This window comes from Chaetodon trifascialis, chromosome 4, assembly GCF_039877785.1.
Source record: "Chaetodon trifascialis isolate fChaTrf1 chromosome 4, fChaTrf1.hap1, whole genome shotgun sequence".
Lineage (NCBI taxonomy): Eukaryota > Metazoa > Chordata > Actinopteri > Chaetodontiformes > Chaetodontidae > Chaetodon > Chaetodon trifascialis.
Window position 1 is genome coordinate 18,137,890 of NC_092059.1, and position 21,505 is coordinate 18,159,394.

The 21,505-nt window shown below is 44.4% G+C and overlaps 2 protein-coding genes across 4 annotated transcripts; both read left to right on the forward strand.

Moving 5' to 3' along the window:
- The first annotated feature begins 563 nt into the window (after positions 1-563).
- crb1 (crumbs cell polarity complex component 1) lies at positions 564-21,388 on the forward strand. 3 transcript variants are annotated; one of them, XM_070960241.1, is made up of 13 exons: positions 564-838; positions 4,037-4,273; positions 5,414-5,609; positions 5,760-5,899; positions 6,125-6,307; positions 8,838-9,803; positions 11,101-11,651; positions 11,860-12,025; positions 12,831-13,764; positions 14,444-14,488; positions 15,175-15,300; positions 15,723-15,849; positions 20,003-21,388. In XM_070960241.1, exons 1-13 carry the CDS (start codon positions 763-765, stop codon positions 20,219-20,221), a joined length of 3,966 nt encoding a protein of 1,321 aa, XP_070816342.1. In that variant the 5' UTR covers positions 564-762; the 3' UTR covers positions 20,222-21,388. The 3 variants fall into 3 exon arrangements, with proteins under 3 accessions (XP_070816342.1, XP_070816343.1, XP_070816344.1); XM_070960242.1 differs by lacking the exons at positions 564-838; positions 4,037-4,273; positions 5,414-5,609; positions 5,760-5,899; positions 6,125-6,307 and adding an exon at positions 7,876-8,036 and having other exon boundaries at positions 20,003-21,379; XM_070960243.1 differs by lacking the exons at positions 564-838; positions 4,037-4,273; positions 5,414-5,609; positions 5,760-5,899; positions 6,125-6,307 and adding an exon at positions 7,876-8,036 and having other exon boundaries at positions 15,178-15,300; positions 20,003-20,283.
- Positions 18,762-19,844, forward strand: LOC139329784 (protein crumbs homolog 3-like). Its single transcript, XM_070960249.1, has 3 exons — positions 18,762-18,840; positions 19,128-19,174; positions 19,605-19,844. The coding sequence occupies exons 1-3, from the start codon at positions 18,762-18,764 to the stop codon at positions 19,842-19,844; spliced, it is 366 nt and encodes a 121-aa protein (XP_070816350.1).
- Positions 21,389-21,505: the final 117 nt, after the last annotated feature.

Sequence of the window (21,505 nt, forward strand, 5' to 3'; positions counted from 1 at the left end):
ATTCTGAAACTTTGACAAAGTCATGAGGTCGAGAAGCTGGTTTTATTGGCTAAAAAGAGAGAACCGCCTCTTCCACTCTCCACGGAGCTTCACACTTCCTGGTCGCGTTGCCGTGGCAACGCCTGGCGCTTCCCGTGGTTACCTTAATAGAGAAACGTCTGCATCGATTAGTGTTTTGTAAATGCAGCTGTTGTTGTTGCTGCTGTTTGTAGGATGTTGTTGTTTATTGTTTCATACGGGCATTCATTTTTAGAATTCCATTCTTTAAACCAATAATTCCATAGTTAACTCACATTTCTATTTCACCCTATTCAGTCCACTCAATGGATCAATAATTCGTATCAAGCATCTTTAGCAAGCTTTTTTTTTATGGCACTTAGCCATAAAAGTCTACATTTAGCACCTTCAAGTCAAAGTAATGTAAATAATTTATATTAAAGTACTGTTCAAGTGTCTAAGTGATGTTGCTGTAAATCCCTCCCATGTGATCCGTCACTACCCGGCTCTGTACGTGTGTGTGTGTGTGTGTGTGTGTGTGTGTGTGTGTGTGTGTGTGTGTGTGTGTGTGTGTGTGTGTGTGTGTGTGTGTGTGGCCTGTTGAACGCCACGCTTTAGTCTTTTTTCTGATGGTGCTCCAGCAAGAGAAGTGAGCATCAAGTGGATCTGGAGTTGACAGCAGATGCGTCGCAGCGAGCAGAAGCAGACAGATCCGTGTGTGACGAGACTTCAACACATCGAGCACGATGATTCCCTGTCCCGATTATGGATCTAATTCGTAGTCATAATTTTGAATTACTTGCATGCACAATTCTCATCTCATCACTTGCGGTGATAGATGGTAAGTGACCGCTCTTCTCTCGTGGCTTGTGAAATGCTGTAGCTTAATCACCATCATGGTACATCTGTAGTTAACTATCAATCAGTACTTTGTCTTTGTAGGAGTAGCCTCACTTTACAAAACTGTAGTTATTTTTGCATCCCTTTCAAAACGTGCGTGTTTTATTGACACTTCTTCGCAAAAGTTTCCTTGAACCTTTAAACTAAGCAGAAAAACTGAGTAGTTTTTGAATTTGAGTCTAGTTTTTGGCTTGCATTTTAACAGTCCATGCTTGGAATATCAATTAAGGCTGTGGTGACATCATTGCCTATAGTGATCTCTACACATGGCCTGAAAGATGACAAAAAGATCTAACAAAGAGGGGGCAGCATAGTGACCCATTAGGGGTGGGAGGATGGGGGAGTTGGTGGATAAGTGATGAGGCCAAAAGGGCAAGGCACTATATGTCTCTGTGGCTGTGCCTTATCACCACTGAAACACTCAGACAGGAGATGTCCGGTGCCCCACATGTGCCATTCGAGGGCCTCCAGATAGGACCAAACAAAGACCCTCAGAAGTGATTTGCATATGAAAAAGCCTTACATGCTGAGGGAGGGGATGTGTGGTTGGCTGGAGCTGCGTCTGAATAGACAACAGGCCTGTCTCTCAATCCTCTGAACTCTGCCTCAAACACCAACGGGTTCAGTGAAGAGCAAATCTTAAAACAGACACCACCTGTCATGGTTTCCCAAAAACTAAAGAAACAGTCAGAGGGAATTTCTTTCTCTGTGATTACAAGCTTTTTATTCTAATAAGAATCTGTCTGTGTTTTTGTAGACAGAAAATATATATATACTTAACACTGCTGCAGCATGTACCTTTAATCTGGTCTGAATTTACTGGCTGATCCTTGTTGTAATGTGAGCTAATAAAGGCATATGGTCATAGCATCACCGCTGATACCCATGATCTCCCTCACGCCCCATGAACACTTGGCCCATACCTCCAAGTCCAAGTCTAGACATGTATAAGCTGCTCCTGGAGAACCCTGCCAACTGTCTCTGAAAATGACTGACCTCCACCAATCACAGAAGATTGTTGCCACAGTTGGTGGAGATGGAGCACCAAGTGTAATTGCACTCCTCTCCGTCCTCACTCAGACTGATTGCGCTCTTGAGGCATGATTACTACGCACAATTATCATCTGTGAGGAATATTACTGGGATATATCTCTTGATATCTGTGTGGCTACATTTGTGACCCCGAGCTTCATAATGATGTGGGATCCTTCTTGCACCCATCATGCAAAACACACTTCAAGTATTGCCACATCCATCTAATATTCATATATACATACAGTATTGCTTTCAAGGCTGTTAGAAATGAGGTACATTCTTATCATCATCAGTAGATGCAGCACTTGTTTGGCTGATTTTGAAGGCTCCTTTTTGTGGCATCATGCCTCGGTGTCCCCTTATGAAAATTACATGGAATACGAGGATCACTGCCTCCAAGCTGGTCCCTTTTTTTCTGCATGAAGTATGGCGATTTCGAGATTCCTCAGTGGTCGCTACAGGTCTTTGATGCTTTCTTGCATGTGTAAGAGCTGTAGGGGGAAAGTCTCAGGGGAGATATGATATTTGATTTGAGAGTCAGGGAGAGTGAAGAAATAAGAAATGCATCATCACAGGGTTGAGGTTCTCAAGACGTTTGGTTTTCAGGCTTCGCTGAAGCTGTTTAACACTTTAAACCTGTAAGTGCATCTTAGTAAAATCCTGCCAAAAAAATGCTCAAACCCACAGAGGTTCTAAGATATCGAATATACCAAATTGGAAATTGAAAATAGTGAACAAAAATGATTTAATATTCATTTAGAATACCTCCATCAGATTTAATGATGAAGCCATAAAAATGACATCATTGGTCTGAGTGCTTTGCTCAGTATGAAATAGCTTCAGTGAAGTGTTGAAACCCAGATATAAAATCGTCATTCTGAGTGGATATCTTTGTATGTGACAGAAACTGAAGGGGAGGTTGACGGTTTAGAGAAGCTTTAAGAATATTTTCCAAAGCCATTGTCGCTGTTTTTAGAGATTTGAGGAATTATCTGTCATGATTATGGAAAATACCATCCTGAAACTACTGTACAGAGTTGGTTCAGCCATTACTTCCTCGAGCATACCATTTTCAACAGAATTATAGGCAAATTTAGGTTTGGAATAGTCTTTTTTCCCCAAAATCAATAATGCCAGCTAGTTTATAAAACTAGGCATAATGAACAAACAAATGTCTACAAGCTAAGTCTGGTGGAGTCTGTATTTAAAGTGAAGTCATTAACTCTTGTTTGAAGTTCACATCTTGTTGGCTGCTCATTTATTTAGCTCAAACTGTCTCCTAAAACACATTTCTATTTGTATTAACAGGAAAGATATGGTACGTTTATGCTATTAATGATGACATGAGAGTCCTAAAAGTCCTTGCTTTGTAAATGTGTGATAGAATTTATGCTCAGAAAAAGTGATGATTAAGTCATGTGCAGTTTGAGAATTATTGCTGGTGTTTGTTGATAGTCGGGAAGATGAAGTGCTGATCCTCTAATTAGTATGTAGAGCATGTGCTGACTGAAATGAGACCTCAAGCCAGAGCTGTGGCAGCATGGCATTAATCTCCTGCTGATTAAAACACACCATTAAGTGTAAAGGAGTAAATGCCTGAAATGTTCGGTCGGATGCAGTCACCATGGAAATAGACTGAATGCTGAAGCCAAGCAGTGGAATTGGTTACCATGGCAGCCATCCATGACGCCTTGAGAGGTCCTTAAATCTCAAGGCATTACACTGACAACTGCTCGATGTAGTGTTTTTATCAAAGCTAAATGGAGATAAAAGAGCTTCATGCCAGGCGTGGTCAAGCTAACAAAACAATCGAGAGCTTGTCTGCTCACATTGATGGAAACACTTTTTACAAAGTGCAGAGGTAAGGAGAGTCACCTCAGAGATTGTTGGGACTGAATTCTTTCTGTAATAAACACAGATCTTCTTGAGGAGTTTGACCGACTGATGGAGAGCAGCATTTCCAATCTAATACTTGATACTGAGGCAACTGAGGTCACAAATGTACAAAACTGTTCTGCTCCGAAACTAAAACCATCAATATATGACAGCCTAAGCACCAAGAACAATGATGTTCTGTGATACGAATAGTTTGATCTGTTCATAGGTGCAACCTCGGACAGGCTGCCTCCAATCGTGGACCAGTGCTCTCCAAACCCATGCCAAAACAGGGCCATATGCAGACTCCGCGGGGACGGCTACTCGTGCTTCTGTGTGCCGGGGTTTCAGGGCGCTCACTGTCAGATTGATGTGAATGAGTGCGTCTCACAGCCCTGCAGGAACGGAGCCACCTGTGTGGACGGAGTGGGCAGGTTCTCCTGTCTGTGCGCTCCTGGGTTCACTGGTGAGTGGAGGCAACAGTGAGACACTGAGTCTGCATCTTAAGATAAAGACGAGATGAAGATAAAGAGTGAGAGGCCACATCATTTCAATCCTAAAATAACAGATTTGTGATAAGATATGTATGAGATAAAGGGATTCCGAGACATTTTTAATCATTAGAGGAAACTACAGCACTTGCATGTGTAAATATTTAAACCTTTGTTTCGGATGAATTTAAATGTAGAATGGGGTTATGGCATTTTTGTGTGCTCCATCCAGCCCTTTTAGCCATGGCAGCAGATTGCCTGATCAGTCAGTCAGTTGGCCCAACGCTTCAGTGCAGCGTGAAATATTTCTACAGTTGCCATGGCAATGAAATTTTGTAAACACATTCATAGTTCATAAAGGATGAATCCTGCTGACTTTCCTCGAGTGCCACCATCACGTTTATGGTTCTGAGTGAAATTCCTCTACAGCTGCTACATGGATTGGCATGAAATCTGTCAAATTCATGTCCCCCTCAGGATGACCAATTGATGGTCTGATGACCGTGATCCTCTGACTTTCCTTCTAGTGCCATCATTAGGTGAAAACTTCAGCTTGTCCAATACCCACCACAAATATGTGAGGATTCATTCAATCTCTTTTTGGGATAATATTGTCTCACCTTTACTCTAAAATTATGCTCTGCATCATGGACAGATATATATGTATTTTTTTTTTTAATTTTATCTTGTTTTATGTTTCACCAAATCTACTTTTAGATAGAGGGACTAGCTAAACCCCAGTGAATGAATCTGCTGACAGGAGCCTGATTATGACATTGGCAAACATTGGATTGATCATATGGTTTACTGTATCTTGGCAGTTTAAACCATGTCTTGTTAGTTGCATTTATTCATGTTAAACCTTCATTCTCACCATCTTTCTTCCACAGTGCATGAGTATAATAATGCTATAGTGCAGGGATACATTTCAAAGATGTGTTGTATACAATGTGTTGTTTTCAGAGCCGCCGAAGCTTTGCTGTGAGATAAAAGAGCCGTCCAAACATGATCACAGCCAGTACACATAAAAGCTTTGTTCATTTTTGCCCCCTGCCCTCAGTCTGTGTAGCCGGCTCATGCGCCCTCTGACATCTGCGCTGCTTTGATGTTCACAGGGGCCGTTTGCGAGGTCCAGATTGATGAGTGTCAATCACAGCCATGTCTCAATGGCGGCAGTTGCCATGACTATGCCGGTGGCTTCACTTGCACCTGCCTGTTCGGTTTCCAAGGACACTGGTGTGAAATCAACATTGATGAGTGCGAAGAGCAGCCATGCCAAAACGGGGGTCTGTGTATAGATGGGATGAATGAGTAAGTAGCTCAGTTCCATTTGAAATTACAGCTCTTACAACATAGTTTCATACAGTATAGATTTCTGATAGATTTTAATTCTACACCTGTAAACACAGACGGCAGGAAATGATCTCAAATATGTGATGTCTGAATCCTTGATTGTCTCAGCTACTACTGTGACTGCTCTCACACAACCTTCACTGGCAGACACTGTGAGACGCCACTGCCAGCATGTCACTCTGAACCCTGCTTCAACAGCGCCATCTGTGAGGACAACCAGGGTAACTACACCTGTGAATGCTGGCCAGGTACTGTACGTCCATGAATGCATCCATAACAACAGATTTTCATTATATATAATAATATTGTCATAATAATCTAATCTAATATGATATATAAAATAATACATAGGCATCATATAAGTTAACATTTCAAACACAGAACAATGTTGCTGAATCCATACAGGATGTCCTATGTACTGTCAGTCATGTACATTGTTCCCTTCAGAAACACTGTCTGCTTCCTCATTCCAGGGTTTGAGGGGCGTCAGTGTGAGATCGATATCAGTGAGTGTGGCAGCAACCCCTGCATGCATGGAGGCCGCTGCATTGAGAGGTCGTGGCGGGCCCTGTATGGCAGCGAGCCTCTGCTGCCTGAACTCTACGACCAGCAGCATGCTGCAGGCTACATCTGCAGCTGTCCTCGAGGAACAACAGGTCATTTATTCTGATTAAGTGGAATTCATTTTGTCTTACCCAGCCTCCAGTGAGGGTTATACAGTAGTTTCCAGAACAATCTGCAGTATGTAGGGACTTCACACTGATAAAAAAATGCCTTCAAAAAGCACTAAAGTTGACTATAACAGTGTGTATAGTCAGATATCTGATCAGGGGAATGAGCAATTTAAATAAAATAAAGATATCAGCCATTATGTACTCTACATATAAAATGCATGTACTGTATATTAACACAATCTTCTCGCTCTTATCTCGTGAAGAAGAAAAGGTTCACTGAGTTCTCTCAAAATCACAAATCACCATATCCCTAATGGTCCCTACATTGTGGGTGAATAGATGTGTTTGTCGTTCTCAGCTCTTCAATATTTTATGTTTGAATAACATCTTAAATGTTTCCAGAAAAAAGTCACCAGTAACCCAGTAATGATATACAGACTTTACACAGACACAGTTTTTACTTTACTCACACAGTGATAACAAAATAACTTTAAAAGAAAAGTGTAACGTCGCTTCAACAGACCGAAGTGCAAAGAATGCATGGCGGGTTTAATGACTGTGGGAAATATAATATTTTTCTTTGCTTAAGTGAACACAGAAACAAGACGAGCTCCTGTGAGAATGAACAGGCAGAACTAACTGAACTGGCCTCAGACAGGGCAACTAAATAACTCTCCTAATGAGGCCTGGAGTGGGGTAGCTTTGCATTTTTTGCAGCCATGTAGACACGATTCAACAAGGTGTATACAGTGAAATGAACAGATGATACAGATGATCAAAGTAAACTATTGGCCATCAGTCCCAGCATGCCAGTGTGAACGTTGCTCCAGTATCAGCACCCGTGACAGCAGTAGTGACAGAAAACAGTTGAGGTTTTGGTGAACTGACCCTTTAAATCTGTTGTATTTCTTATTTTAGCACCTCCCAGTGGTAGTATTAAAAAAACATTAAAAAAGTTAACAGAAGATGCCTTAATCACTCAACTACATGTAGCAGCTTTAATTTGGGCCTCACTTTAATGCTGTTTCCATCTCACCTCTCTGATGGATGCGTAGTGAGCGAGAAGGATAACTGCCACAATTAATCTATTAAAAATATCTAAATCAGGAGTTAGATCTTGGAAATTTGGTCTGCTGGTCATATAAATAATAACACTCTATATACAGCAATAAATGACGTTTCATTGCCAAAATCTCACTGCTGTGTTTTTTTGTGCAATGACAATAAAGGAAGTCTAAGTCTAAGTCTAAGTCTAAAATTCACTTATATTGTTGTGTATTAATGTGCAGAGAAACTCTGCATTATTGTAGGAATGCGACATCAAATTACAGTTTTGCAGAAAATTCTAGTTGTCCGGCTTACACAAGATTTGATCTCGCAATGGAGGTAAGACTGTGAGCTGCTGCCTGCTGAGAGTTGTGTTCTAAAAATTGACTCTCTGCCAGTTGCAATGGCACTGACTCAGTAAGGTGGCCAAATAGCATTAGTTTAATCCCCAGGATATGGCTTTGCTGGTCTCCTGACTGGAGCCACTCAGCCCTATGTGTTTGCAGAGAAGTAGACAAGGAGCAGATATCCCCTGGGATGGCCTGTACACACACAAACTAATATGGTGCAGTTAGACAAGTTCAGGGCGATCTGGGGGGAAAAAGTGACAGCATGATGTGGACACCTGCACCATGGATTTGGGGGATTTTATTTCTTGGAACAGGTAACATCACAAGACATTCTTTTGTACAACTAGATATTTAGTATAAGTATTACATAATAGATATTTAATTTAAAGTCATTTTATCTTTTCTTCCCACAAATATAAAACAATAAATAACTTAGTAGTTGACTAAAATGCATTGATACTATTGTTAGCGTATTTTTCTACAGTGTGCTGTGTTGTACTATAGAATGTGTAGTTGTTGGTCCACATCAAAAAGTGCCTACTCATTGCAACCGTTTGTCTACAATACAAATTCCAAATGCTGATAGCATCAATAGCATAACGAGTAAAGATTTCTGGAGACAAACAAATGGAAGAACAATGTTAAGAAGATAATACGTGAACAAGTAATGGTTGGCTGTAGAGAGTAAAACACACCACCAGCAGAGAACTGGGATTAATGGCTAACAGTTTGCATCAGAAGAGGAACATAGTAGTCCGCACTGTTTTTTCAAGACACCATAAAAATGTGAAAACAGGAGGCATTGTACAACTACGGCAAGAGCAGGCATCGACAGTGTATGGAGGATAGTGGGAGAAAAAAACTGGGCTCATGTCCAGTGTTTTCCTCACTTGCCATCATTATGTAACTTGCCCACATAATAACCTAGCACAAGTGCTTTAACGTGAATGGTATGTTGTAAACAAACAGCGGCTATCTACTGCTTACAAGACCACTGAACAAGTAATAATGACAATAAGTCAGAATAATTAATGCCATCATGTTTTAATGACAGCAGTAAGAGAGTTTAAGAGGGTTTGAGTTGTGTAACTTTTTTTGTATTTTTATGCTAACAGGTTCCCTCTGCCAGGAGGTGAGAAACCAGTGTGACCCCAGTCCCTGCCAGAATGGGGGCAGGTGTGAGAGCCGTGTTGGAGGCTACACTTGCCACTGCCTCAAACAGAGTCATGACGGCTTCCTCTATGGAGGTGTAAACTGTGATGAGAGGCTGGTGGGCTGCGAGGGACATGAATGCCAGAACCACGGTTCCTGTTCTCCTTTCCTGTTGGATGGGACTCATGTTTACACCTGTTCCTGCCCGCCTGGGTACACTGGACCCCTCTGTAAGACCCCCACCACCTTCTCCTTCCAACGCAGAGGCTACCTGCTGCTGCAGAGTCCCCTGGTGGATGCCGAGGTGTCCTGCAACATCACCCTCAGCTTCAAGACTGTTCTGCTCAGAGCGGTGTTGTTCCAGCGGAACAGCCGGGGGCTGCTGCTGAGCCTGGAGCTGGACGAAGGGCAGCTTCGTCTCACACTGAGCAGGGAGACCTCTGCTGGGGCTGAAGCAGAAAGACCGAGCCAGGCCCTGAAGCTTCCACACAATGTCACAGATGGAGAGTGGCATTCTGTAGAGGCTGTGCTTGGAAAGTGGGTGCTCAGTCTGAAACTCTTGGATGATGCTGGGAGCTGTGCAAGCCAGTCGTGCCACAAGGTGGCCCCAGTCCAAAGCACCCTGGCTGGGCTGGCTTCACCTCCTCAGAGCACTTTCATTGGAGGAGTGCTTCAGGATTCAAATGGCCCCAATGAGGACTCTCCACTTCCGGCATTCATTGGCTGCATGCAGGATGTGTTTGTGGACTGGCAGCTCATTGTCCCCGAGGAATGGCTGAGCGACTCTGCTGTTAATGTGTCCCTGGGCTGCAGCCACAGGGACCGCTGTCTGGACGTGCCTTGCCAAAACAGAGGACAGTGTGTCAACCTGTGGCAGAGCTACCAGTGCCGATGTCCAAGGCCTTACGAGGGGCAGGACTGTGAGGAGGGTATGTTTATAGCTGTGAAGTAGTAGGCTTCAATAGGTGGAGGATGTGGACAGTCAAATAGCAGCAACACAGTGTTAAATTCGAGAGAAGGTTCTGGTTATCTAAATCTACTTGTCCCATCAAATGTAGAAATGCATTTGGGATAGCTAAGCACCAAAGGCAGATATGAGCCTCACCAGAGTCTTTAAGCTTAAAATAATCTGATTAATTGAGATTGGAGGATAGCGTACCAGGTCATTCTTACCAAATTTCTTAATTGGGAAATTAGATAACATCCTCCGTAGCTGATGTATAACAGAAGTTACGGAAGACCAATCAAAAGCCACAGTAAAGGACAGAGGCAGAGATCCTCTTATCTGACGCACTGGATTAAGGATAGAAGGGCTTCTATTTCGGAAATACACAGAACATGCAAGAAAAAATTACAGCATTCAGTAGACTGTTGAGTACTGTGATCAATACATCAGGAACAAACTGAGAAGTAGCACAAAAATGTTGTCGTTTGAATACCTCGCTCAAGTTTCCTCTGAAAATATTGAACAGTTGCGCTTTTCCACTGAAGATATCTATAGCCTCTTGAGTCTATCAAAGCAGATTACTGATCCCGGTGTCTGACGGGGGACTGGCACACACATTTATTCACATGTGCACAAATGCACACACTCGAAAAATGCACACACATACACGGTGAAGCTTTCATAAGGTTTCTGTACAACCTGTCAGACACTGTAAGTCCTCCCTGCTGTAGCTCTGTGTGTCCTCAGTGTTCTGCCTGCCTTATGGGTGACAGGCCCTCAGTGGAAAGTGCTGACAGTGGACACAGAACATACAGAACATGAGGGCTGGTGGCTGCTAAATATTCCTCTTCCTGTGCCTGTAGGACCTCTATAAAACTGCTTTAGCTTTTCCTCCAGTTACTTAGTTCTGCAAAAAAAACTTAATGCCCATTAAATAGTAAATATTTAGTTACTTAAGTGCTCAGCACACATGAGAAACATAACCTTATTTTATACCCCTGTGCTGAAAATAAAAACTGAATAAATGTTATTAAAGAGAAGCCTGATAGATTTGGGAATGTTAGCTTTTTTTGTTCTCGGTGGACATGCAGCCAGCTCTCTGGTTGTTTTCTTCTGCCTTTGTCTTTTCACTGCTGCAGATAGTTCTCAAACTTATAAAAGGCTTTTGAACCCCAGAAACTAATCCCATGCTGTCCAAGCTGAAATGATTTGAAGATGTTTTCCTGATGTTGACACCTGGCCACCTCACTTTTCTTCCATTTTTATTTACATTTTTGCAGAACATGTGACTGCACGCTTTGGGGACGAGGACTCTCAGAGTTACGCAGCCTTCACTGTCACCGACGATCTGGGTCACGACCTCTCCATCTCCCTCTTTCTGCGTACACGGAGGCACAATGGACTCCTTCTGGCATTCGCCAACAGCAGCAGCCAGTACCTGCACGTGTGGCTGGAGGATGGCAAGGTCACCGTTCAGCTCAATAAATTTGAGAGCATGAAGGCGGAGAGCGCGATAGACGACGGGGAAGTCCACTTTGTGAGTGTCAAGATGGTGAAGGATCATCTGGAACTGTATATAGGGGCTCAGAAACAGGGCGATGTAGAAGTGAGGACAGTCAGTGTCCAAGCGGGAGACACTGTGTATGTGGGAGGTCTGTTGGGGAGGACGACCACTTCAGTGTTTGGTGGATATTTTAAAGGCTGTATCCAGGACCTGAGGATCAATGACAGGAGGCTGCAGTTCTTTGTGCTGGACACCTCAGTGAGATCTTTCCCTCTGGAGCTGATGGAAAATGTGACTGCGGGATGCTCTGGGGACAACGCCTGCAGTGTGAGTTCAATGCTTCTTTACACTTTATCACTATTGACAGTGTCTCTTTAGTAGTCTACTGTATGCAGGACTGGATTAAAACTTAAAATTCATCTTTAAATGAGACCTCACTCATGCCTATGCCTTGTGTCTCAGTTTTAGTGCAAAGAAATCAGGCAGTATGAAGCATTTGGCAAAAGTAAGCCCTTTATCATTTTCTCATCCTCAGAGGAACCCTTGTCTAAACGGTGGGATGTGCTACTCCATGTGGGATGACTTCACCTGCACCTGCCCTCCCATGACAGCAGGGCGGCGCTGTGAAGAGGTCAGGTGGTGCGAGCTGTCACCGTGCCCCATAGACTCAGAGTGCAGGATGCTGAACCAGGGATATGAATGTAAGTGGTGTATATATTGTTCAGCAGCAGCAGCCTTGAAAGCCTTGAATGTAATCATGTAGTAATGTTACTTCATCACATGTTCTAAAAATGTCATGTAATAATTATAATGTGAAGGGTACACTGACAGTTACATTTAAAGCTTTGATTACATTTTCAACCTATTTACTTGTACCTTTGTTTCCATCGTGTTGTTACACTTCCAGTCGCTGTGTGCTAATATCTTACAGCATCAGCGAGGATTTCCTGAAACACTGAGGTCACTTTTCTCATTAGTGGTAAACATTCATAAAAGAGCTTCAATCCAGACATGGATTTGTTTACCTCTTACACTTAAAGTGTTTGCCACCTAATTGTTGACCTTGTTTGTGGAGTTGGTCATTATTGACTTAATTTGCCACTATATAAGCGAGAGAAACAACATACTTGGTTATATATCGGCTTCAATCTGCCCACACAGTACACTGCCTGTGCTCCGTAAAGCAGGATTGGCCTGAGGCCAGCTTATCCTTTTTTACTGGGATTAGTGATGATTTGACGTACTGCCTGTCTGTGCTGTAAGCCACCCCACATTCAGTGATTAACTCATTGAGAATACCTGCTCCTTATGGTATTTCCACTTAAGGACCTCAGCTAGTTGTCTTAAAGGATTGTAGTGTTATCAAACAGGTAAACGGCATCCTGTCAAAACCCCTGTTGAGTTTGACCTCAGTGCTCTTGTACAATCCTTGTACAAACTAACCATCTGACAAAAGACACTGACAAAGTGAGTGTGTAAATGTGTGTGTTTTCTCTAACCTCCCAGGCTACTCCAATGCAACTTTCCTGAATGACAGCACTGTGCTGTCCTACCGGGGAAATGGCCACATATCCCGCAATCTAACCAACCTCTCCCTAAACCTACGCACACGAAAGCGTAACGCAGCTCTCCTCCACGCCGAGATGGGCTCAGCATTCATCACGCTCTCCATCCAGGATGGTTTCCTCTTCATGGAGCTTCAGAGTACCTCTGAAGACAACAGAGAGGAGGAGGAAGGTGTGTCCACTGTCAGTCTCAGCAGCAGGAGGAGCGTCAGCGATGGGGAGTGGCACAGCGTCCACCTGTTCATGGTAGCACCATGGGCACGAACCTCCCAGTGGACTCTGGTGCTGGATGAAGAAATAGAGGGAGCCAGCACTTCCAGGAGTCAAGGGGGCAACCTGGACTTCCTCAGGCAGGGGGTGGACATCTTCTTAGGGGGCCTGGCCCCTGATGCTGGGTGGGCCCTGGCTGGATGCCTGGGCACAGTAGAGCTGGGTGGCATCGCCTTGCCTTACCTCAGCTCCTCTGTTGTGAACCTCCCACGCCTGCAGGAGGAGCAGTTCTTCCAGACGTCCCGGCGTCCTCCGCTCCTCGGCTGCAACGGGGCCCCCGTGTGTGAGCCCAACCCCTGCCAGAACGGAGGGAAGTGCCAGGACTTCTTCAACACCTACAACTGCAGCTGCGCCGAGGGCTGGGCCGGGAGACGCTGTGACTTCTTCACCGACACCTGCGCCTCCCGTCCTTGTGTTCACGGCAACTGCAGCGTGACCGGGCTGACCTACGAGTGCACCTGTGACTTTGGCTATGCAGGTGTGGACTGTGATGAGGAGGTGGATATGTGCGACAACCACCTGTGTGCCCATGGAGGCACCTGTCTGCACGGGCCAGACAGGTACGCCTGCCTCTGCCCTGAGAACTACACTGGACCCCTCTGCAAGTAAGTTTCATATTGGAGTAGAATAGTCTCTTTCTAGTGAGTGCAAAAGGCTTGTGGAAAATATAGACCAGCAGCAGAGGAGGAAACAATCCCAGTATAAATATTTCATGCTCTGAAGATGACTTTGCTCTCCTGTGCACAGTTTTGAGAGCTTAGTTAGTTAGTAAACACAAAATACACAAGTAAATGCTCCAAATTGCAGAAACACGGGACCTCGCAAACAACACAGACAAAATCCTTCACTGTAAATGTCTCTGCATCTCTGCCTCTGTTCAGCATTTCAACCACGCCTGCAGCGAGCGTCTCAGAAGCTGCATTTCTATTCTAGTGTCAGCCAGAAAAGGCCTCAGTCTGCTGTGGTGTCTCACTACACACGGCTCTCTGGTTCAGCGCCAGTTTCTTTCCCCTGTCATCTACCGTTTGCCTCGGAGAACCAGCAGGGGAACGCCTCCAACCATTTATCCTGTAAACACACAGCCTCTTGCATTTTGCCTCTTTTGCACAAGGAAAGCCTTTGCAAGTGTCTCGCTAAGCAAGACACCCGACAAGCTGCACATCTCCCTTTACTGGGAACATCTACGCTGCAAAGTTTTCATCAAAATGACTTCTTTTTGTTTGTGTCTCCTGTTTGTGTCTCTTTCTACCCCCTTTCCCCGTCTTTCTTTCTGTTCCTCTCCAGTGAACGCATTGAAGAAATACCATGGTACATTGTTGTCAGAAAAGTGTAAGTTGCTTTTTTCCCCCCTGTTTCTCAGGTGTTCGCTATTTGTTTCCCGTTAGATATTTGACTCTCAAATGTCATGTACGATGTCTCCTGTTTTTTCTGTTCAACTGCGTGCAACAAAATGCCAAGCAAAGCTAATATTAACGCTCCCTGTGACATTGTTTGTCTGAAAATGAGATACCCACTGTTTCAAATGAGTGACAGCTGTAGTTCAAAATGATTCCTGGCATCTAAATTAAAACTTCACCTGCCAAAACTGTACTCTCCAAAAGAAAACAGCCTGGATTTTTTTAACCATTGAGGGATGGATTTGAGGTTGCCAGCAGATGCTTGACAGTTGGAACAGAGCTGCTGTGCTTCAGGCAAAAACAAGGTTATAGAGGCCAAAGAGAAATGGTTGGCTTTTTCACTCCTGTACATGTGATTTGACGTCCTGCTGGTGAATTGTTGCCAGAAGTCTTTAATCTTATTATCCCGGTCCACTCCTAAGCCTCTTTGTCTCCCCTGTGGGGAGCCGAACAATACAGCCCCTGCCACCTCCTGCTTCCTGCTTTCTGCAGACGTAAAGATGTCAAACCCTGGTGCACATGAGCCGCTCAACACCTCACTACCTGTGATACTACAGCTTTAAGTCGAGCACAAACAACACATATGTTTACCCTCCTACACGTCTGACTGTCTTCCAGCGGACGGCCTAAGCTGCCTGTGTCTGTGTGCGGCGATGACAACAGAAACTACACCTGCTTCAACGGAGGCAACTGCACCAACCGAGAGCTGTCCTGTGACTGCCCGCCAGGCTTCATTGGACACCGGTAGGAAAGAAAAAGCCATGAGCATTATTAGATCAAACCTGTAAATAAGTGAAATGGATCCAGAACATGGATGATTGGCATCAGCTGCATCAATCATGCGTCACAATCACTGGCTCATTCGCCCGCTATCAGCTGACCACTAACGTCCAGTCATATTCACGCAGGTGCAGCGTGGCCATTATATCCTGCTACTGTTGTTTGCTGCAGCAGCTTCCTCCACCACCCCAACCTCCTCCATATGAGTTATATAAGATTTAATGTATGTTTATTAAGGGAGGATATTTCTCCCAGCAGAGCTCAGATTCTTCGAGAGCTCCCTGAAAGACACTTTTCTTAATTTGCCAGAACTTTTAAGCCATTTGCTGTAAGTGGTCACCTCCTTGACACGTGTCTCTGAAGGATGTGTGATTGTGTGTCCGCAGGTGTGAGCAGGAGGTGGACGAGTGCAAGTCCAACCCCTGTCTGAATGGAGGCTACTGCCGCAACCTCATCAACAAGTTCGTCTGTGTGTGCGACATGAGCTACGCCGGAGACATATGCCAGACGGACGTAAGCGACATTTACTTTTATGTGGCCGTGCTGCTGTGGCAGAACCTGTTCCAGCTGCTCTCCTACCTCATCCTCAGGCTGGACGATGAGCCAGAAATAGACTGGGGAGGCAATGACTGAATGTGTGTGTGTGTGTGTGTGTGTGTGTGTGTGTGTGTGTGTGTGTGTGTGTGTGTGTGTGTGTGTGTGTGTGTGTGTGTGTGTGTGTGTGTGTGTCTGCACTTGTCTGTTTGAGAAAAGTGGGTGCAGGGTGGAGTTTGTCAGTGCAGGTGTGTGGGTGATTGATTGATGATAACACGAGGGTTTCCTCTAGTTTGACGTCAGGTTAACGCTACCACAGAGCTTTTTCTGTGCCTTAAATGAGACTGTGGTAATCAGAAGCACCTTATTCGATATAATTATTTATTTTACTCAATTTACTTTCAAGTAGCCAGAGAATAAAGCCAGCACAGACAAAATACGGTTTAGGGCTGCAGCTAAAGATCGCTTTTGTTATTGAATAATCAGTTGATTATTTGGCTAATCGTTTAATTGTGACGAATCATTTCAGCACAAAACTGCGTAGGATAGTTTCTAAAGGGTCTAAAGGGAAGGATAGTCTGTGTTCAGTAAAGCACTTTTTGATGCAGTGAAGAGCATTATAAAATATGTGTTATTTATAATGTCTCTCATTGAAGATATCCTGTCAGTCTTGTGTGAACTGGATTTTGGGAGCTCCACGCGGATGAATGTGTGAACTATCAAAAACGGTGTTGTAGTTACAAAGGCGCCTAGAGGGGCTGGAAGACGACAAGATGTCTCACTTTGTTCTTGACGCGTGTTCAGAGCACTGTGCTGACTGACTGACTGACTGACTGCTGCGTGTTGTTTTGTAGCGGAGGAGAAGTTTCTGTCTCTAAACCCTCCTGAGTCAGGCAAAAGATATTTTCAGCCTAAATTCTCTGCAGCTCTGCTTGAACGGCACCGATCGGCATTCAGCATGCCGCTGTGGTCAACGTTTCATGGCCGTCTGAATCATTGCACCTGTGTGTTCCCCGTGGACTCGATTGTGTTTTTGTCTGTCTTTTAGTCCTGTTGTGCTCACATCATGTTGGATGATTCATGTATGACCATAACTTCTTGTTTGTCTGTCTTTCCTTCATCATATTCTGTCCTCATGTCCTGTCTCGGTTTAAACCCAATCTGTCTTTGTTGTTGTCAAATAAAGGAAAAAATCACATCAGGCTTTGTGTGTCTTCTGTCCTCTTTTCATCTCTCTCAACTAATTCTTCTCTTCCTTCGCCACATACTTGGTTTCCTTTCCAGTTTCTTTCCTCCATTTCCTCCTCTAGACAAACCTCAGTTGAAGGTTAACTGCAGACTTAATCCTTTCATTGATTTCTTAACTGTGCATCGGTGTGTGTGTTTGTGAGTAAAGGAGCGGTCAGTCAGGTGGCTACCGTGACACCAAACATAGGCCCGTAATCTCTCCTAACAAGATGTAGTGTGAGTAGTTCCTGGAATAGCCCAAGTTCAGAGACGCATATAGTCATTAACACACAGAGCGAAGGCACAGTGCTGCAATATTTGGACTCCTCAGTCCAGGTACTTTTGTGTGCTTTTGATCAGGGGCTAGTTTACATTGTGTTCGATCGAGGCCTCTTTCCTTTGCCCCTACGCACAAGGCAATGTTATTAAAGGCAAGGTGGATTCATTCTTCCTGTTCATACAGCCAGCGTAAGTGTTGGGGGACAAAATCTACCTCCATTTCTGTAAAAAATGCATTCAAAGTATCTCTGAAGCCTTAATCATACTCTAAAAAGATTCAATAAACCCCCTGTTGGTGGAGGGATACTAACAAAAGGGGGTAAGTTTGCACAAAAATTACTAACATTGCAAGATCTCTGCTTGATTTGTCTAACTTGGACAGCTGAAGTCTCATATTAGCTTCGCATAAGCTTATGAATAGATTTGTACTCAGAACGAACGCTGTTTGCAACACATTACAAACACTGGAAGCACATTAAGAAGAGATCTTTTGATGCAAGCATGGTTTCAGTCTTCATATTGGCCTCTGACTATTGTTTTAAGATGGACCTGAAAAAGGAGAAACCTACTCTTTGATGTTTTTCTGAGTCTGATGTGGAGGAAGGCCTCATCGCTGAACATCAGTGCCTGACTGCAGGAAAGCTTTTGTGGGCGTAAATCCCTGCAGCCACGTTCCAAGATGTTGTGGAGAGCCTCCTCAGCAGACTGCAATGGTGATGTTCAACAATCACATTTGGGTGTAATGTTCAGCCGTCTGCGTACTTCTGGCCGTGCCGTCAATATGCAGTTACACCCTCTCTCGTGCACCTGCCTCCTCTCGTATTTTTCAAGTCCGTGTGTACTTGCGTGTGCATGTGTGAGTCTGTCCTTTGCGAGCCCAGGTAGCCCTAATGGTGAGGAGAGAAGGGGAGGAAATGGGAAGCAGTTTTTCAGTGTCGGCACTGATGTGGCCATCCTTTGAGAGCGAGAGAAGCAGAGAGGGAGAAATGTGCTTCGCCAGCGAAAAAACAGCATCTGGCGCCGAAGTGCAGTTTCAGCAGAGAGCTGGTGGCATTCACAGAAGTTCAGTCTGCTTCACAGAAACATATGAGGGCAGCTTATCTGGCAGACACACACACACACACACACACACACACACACACACACACACACACACACACACACACACACACACACACACACACACACACGCACACACACACACACACACACACACACACATATATACACACAGAGCAGGTTGATAGTGCTGACAGCAGGGAAGCATTGCTGCTGTCTCTGTGTGTAGCTGCTCTGCAGAGGCTTCAGGGTGGCCTTGCTGTGTACCTTAGAGACTGGTTAGTTAGACATCTCCGCGTCTGTGTGTGTGTAGCAGTCGGTGACTGATGGCGGGTCCTGGCTGCAGGCTGCTCTGGCTCGCTTGTGTCACACTCGCTATGACAGCCAACTGTGCTGCAGTGACAGGTAAGCACTTTCCAGGAGTCAACAAAGAACCTGTAGCGAGGGAAAGGAAGTGTAATGTCTAAAGCGCCTAGCATGAGTGCATACGTTATTTTTTGCCTCAGGATATGGATGGTTGTGTTTTTATTAGAATTATGTTTCCATGTTGATTGCTCAGTGTAAAGTTTGCTGACTTCTGAGATTTTTTTGTAGTCTTGTGTAGCCTGACAAGTTCAGTCAGAGGCTTTAGTTATGAGGATGGTGTCAGCCAAAATGGGAAGTGTAATGGAGTGATACTTGTGCTGTTGTAGCAGCCGCTCAGAGTGTCACGACTATCACGCCAACCAGAACTACTGATGTAAGTGCATGTGCTGCTCCGTCATCCACTGCTGGTTAATGAACGTTAACAATCATTCACCTGCTGCACTGGAGGCTTTGATTCACCTTGATTCACTGGGTTTGGCTCGTGATGTCAAATCTTTGCGTGTGCATGCAGGCTAACTTCTGGTTGGTAGTGAAGGTGCTTGTGTGTGTGTGTGTGTGTGTCTGGTGTGTGATGATCAAAGGGCCACAGGGCTGCAAGTTAAAAATGAATTTTAGCAGGTTTCACAAATTATTAAGACGCCTTCAGACGCTTTGTGTGAAGCAGCTTTTCTTCCTGCTAGACAAGACTCATGTGTGCGCCTGTGTGAGCTATTTTTGGTGTGTTTCTGGTGGTGTTTGCTGTGTATGTGCTAATGGGATCATCAGGCAGCATCTTGCCTGTGTGTGTGTGTGATCCTCCACAGACGGAGCGTGCTCCATACAGCTCGCGGGTGGCTGCCGTGCTGGCACCGTGTCTGGTTGGCTTGGCGATAGTGGTGACGCTGGGGCTGGCGCTGGCCATAGCCAAACTGCGAGAGAGGCGGCAGACGGAGGGAGGTTTCAGTCCGCAGCAACTCGAGGCTCCTGGTGGTCGCAACCCACCTGCTGAGCTGGGAAACACATCCATCAGCACTTTGGCAGCGCGTGTGGAGCGCCTGGTGTAGTGTAAAGCAGTGAGGAGAGGGGAAGTGTGTGTGAGGGTGTGTGACAGAGACAGAAATAAACTGCATCCTGTGTGAGCGTCTTTAAGCCAAAACATTTCTTTCACATTTCCAGCAAGCACCTGTTAACTGATTCTGTCTCTTCTCCTCCTTCCCTCCAGCTGACCTCTGGGGGTTTGACCTCTGACCTCTTGCTGTCCATTAGTCTGGTGTCCGTTGTCCTGCTGCTGGTCCTCATCCTCTCCTCCGTCGGCCTGGTGGTGGCTCTTAATCGCCGCGCCACCCACGGCACCTACAGTCCTAGCCAGCAGGAGAAGGAGGGATCACGGGTGGAGATGTGGAGCATCACTCAGCCACCGCCCATGGAGCGGCTCATCTGAGATGAACTGTGCTTACATGCAGGGTGATTGTATGTTTTTCTTGTAGCAATGATGGAGCAAATGCTAGAAATACATCAGATAACGGATGTAACTATAAGAAGAATATCTGCAGCCTGCATGTTAACACAGTCTTCCCCTCACAGTCCCTCCATTTTAAACGACAGCTGTCTGTCTTCATTTGCATATGCACATGGTGGAAGACGACATCTTCCTGCAGTGTTTGCACCTGGCTGCACCATCCAGCAGCACATCCATCTAAGTGAAAACATTTGAGTTCAGAATATAGCTCATTCTCTGTGTGTCTGATCCATATTTTTAGGACTGATGGACCCGTGGGAAATCAAAGCAATTGTCTTATGACACATGTGAAAGCAAGCAGAATAAGTCACGTTCCTCTTTTAAAAGATGAGGCCAGTCTTTATTTTTCCTGACTTGTCAACAAACTCCATGAAAAGATCAAAACCAACAATACGTTAGTCTGTCTTTCAAAGTCTGATTGGTTCCTACTGAAGACATAAATCTTTAAAAGCAGGTCACAAATATAGGAATTCATTTTTAAAAAGTAAAGAGTACATTGGTTGGGGACTATTTTCAGATGTGGATTGATAAACATTTATTGCTCAAGTGAGTGTTTTTCTTTCTTTTTTTTAGTTTTTGGACAGTGGTAGAACTCTATGGCACAGACCTGATATATCAGGCTTTGGCTGACTTCAGTGCTGGTTTTTATCTTTTCATGTTATTTGTTGACAAGAAGAAAAATATAGAACATCACCAGACTCATCATTTAAATTAATATGTATTTATTACAGGAAAATGTCTTTTTCATTCTTTGCGTCCTGTCTACACGCCAAGTGTTGCTGCCAGTATTGATGTATTTCTCATTTTCAGCGAACATTCACACAGTTTTCTGCTGTAGCTCCTAACTAGCAGAATAATGTCCTTTAAGTCAGGTTTCAGGATAAGTTGCACTAGTCTAGACTAGCTTTAGTTTCCCCGAGGCTCACTGAACTATCTGTAGACTGCAGAATCATTTCAAGTGTCTAAACGATAATGAGGATTTTGTTTTTTAAACTGTGAATTTAATTTCTGCCTGTTATTGTTGCCAACTGTACATAGAAAATGTGGTGGCTAATTAAAGTGAATTTATTTGTGTTCATTTATGTTGACAAAACTCTATTGGATTAGCATTTTTACTTCAGCGTTTGCCAAATCGATAAGTCAATGCACTGACATTTACACACACACACACACACACACACACACTGACACTGTAGAATTCAATAG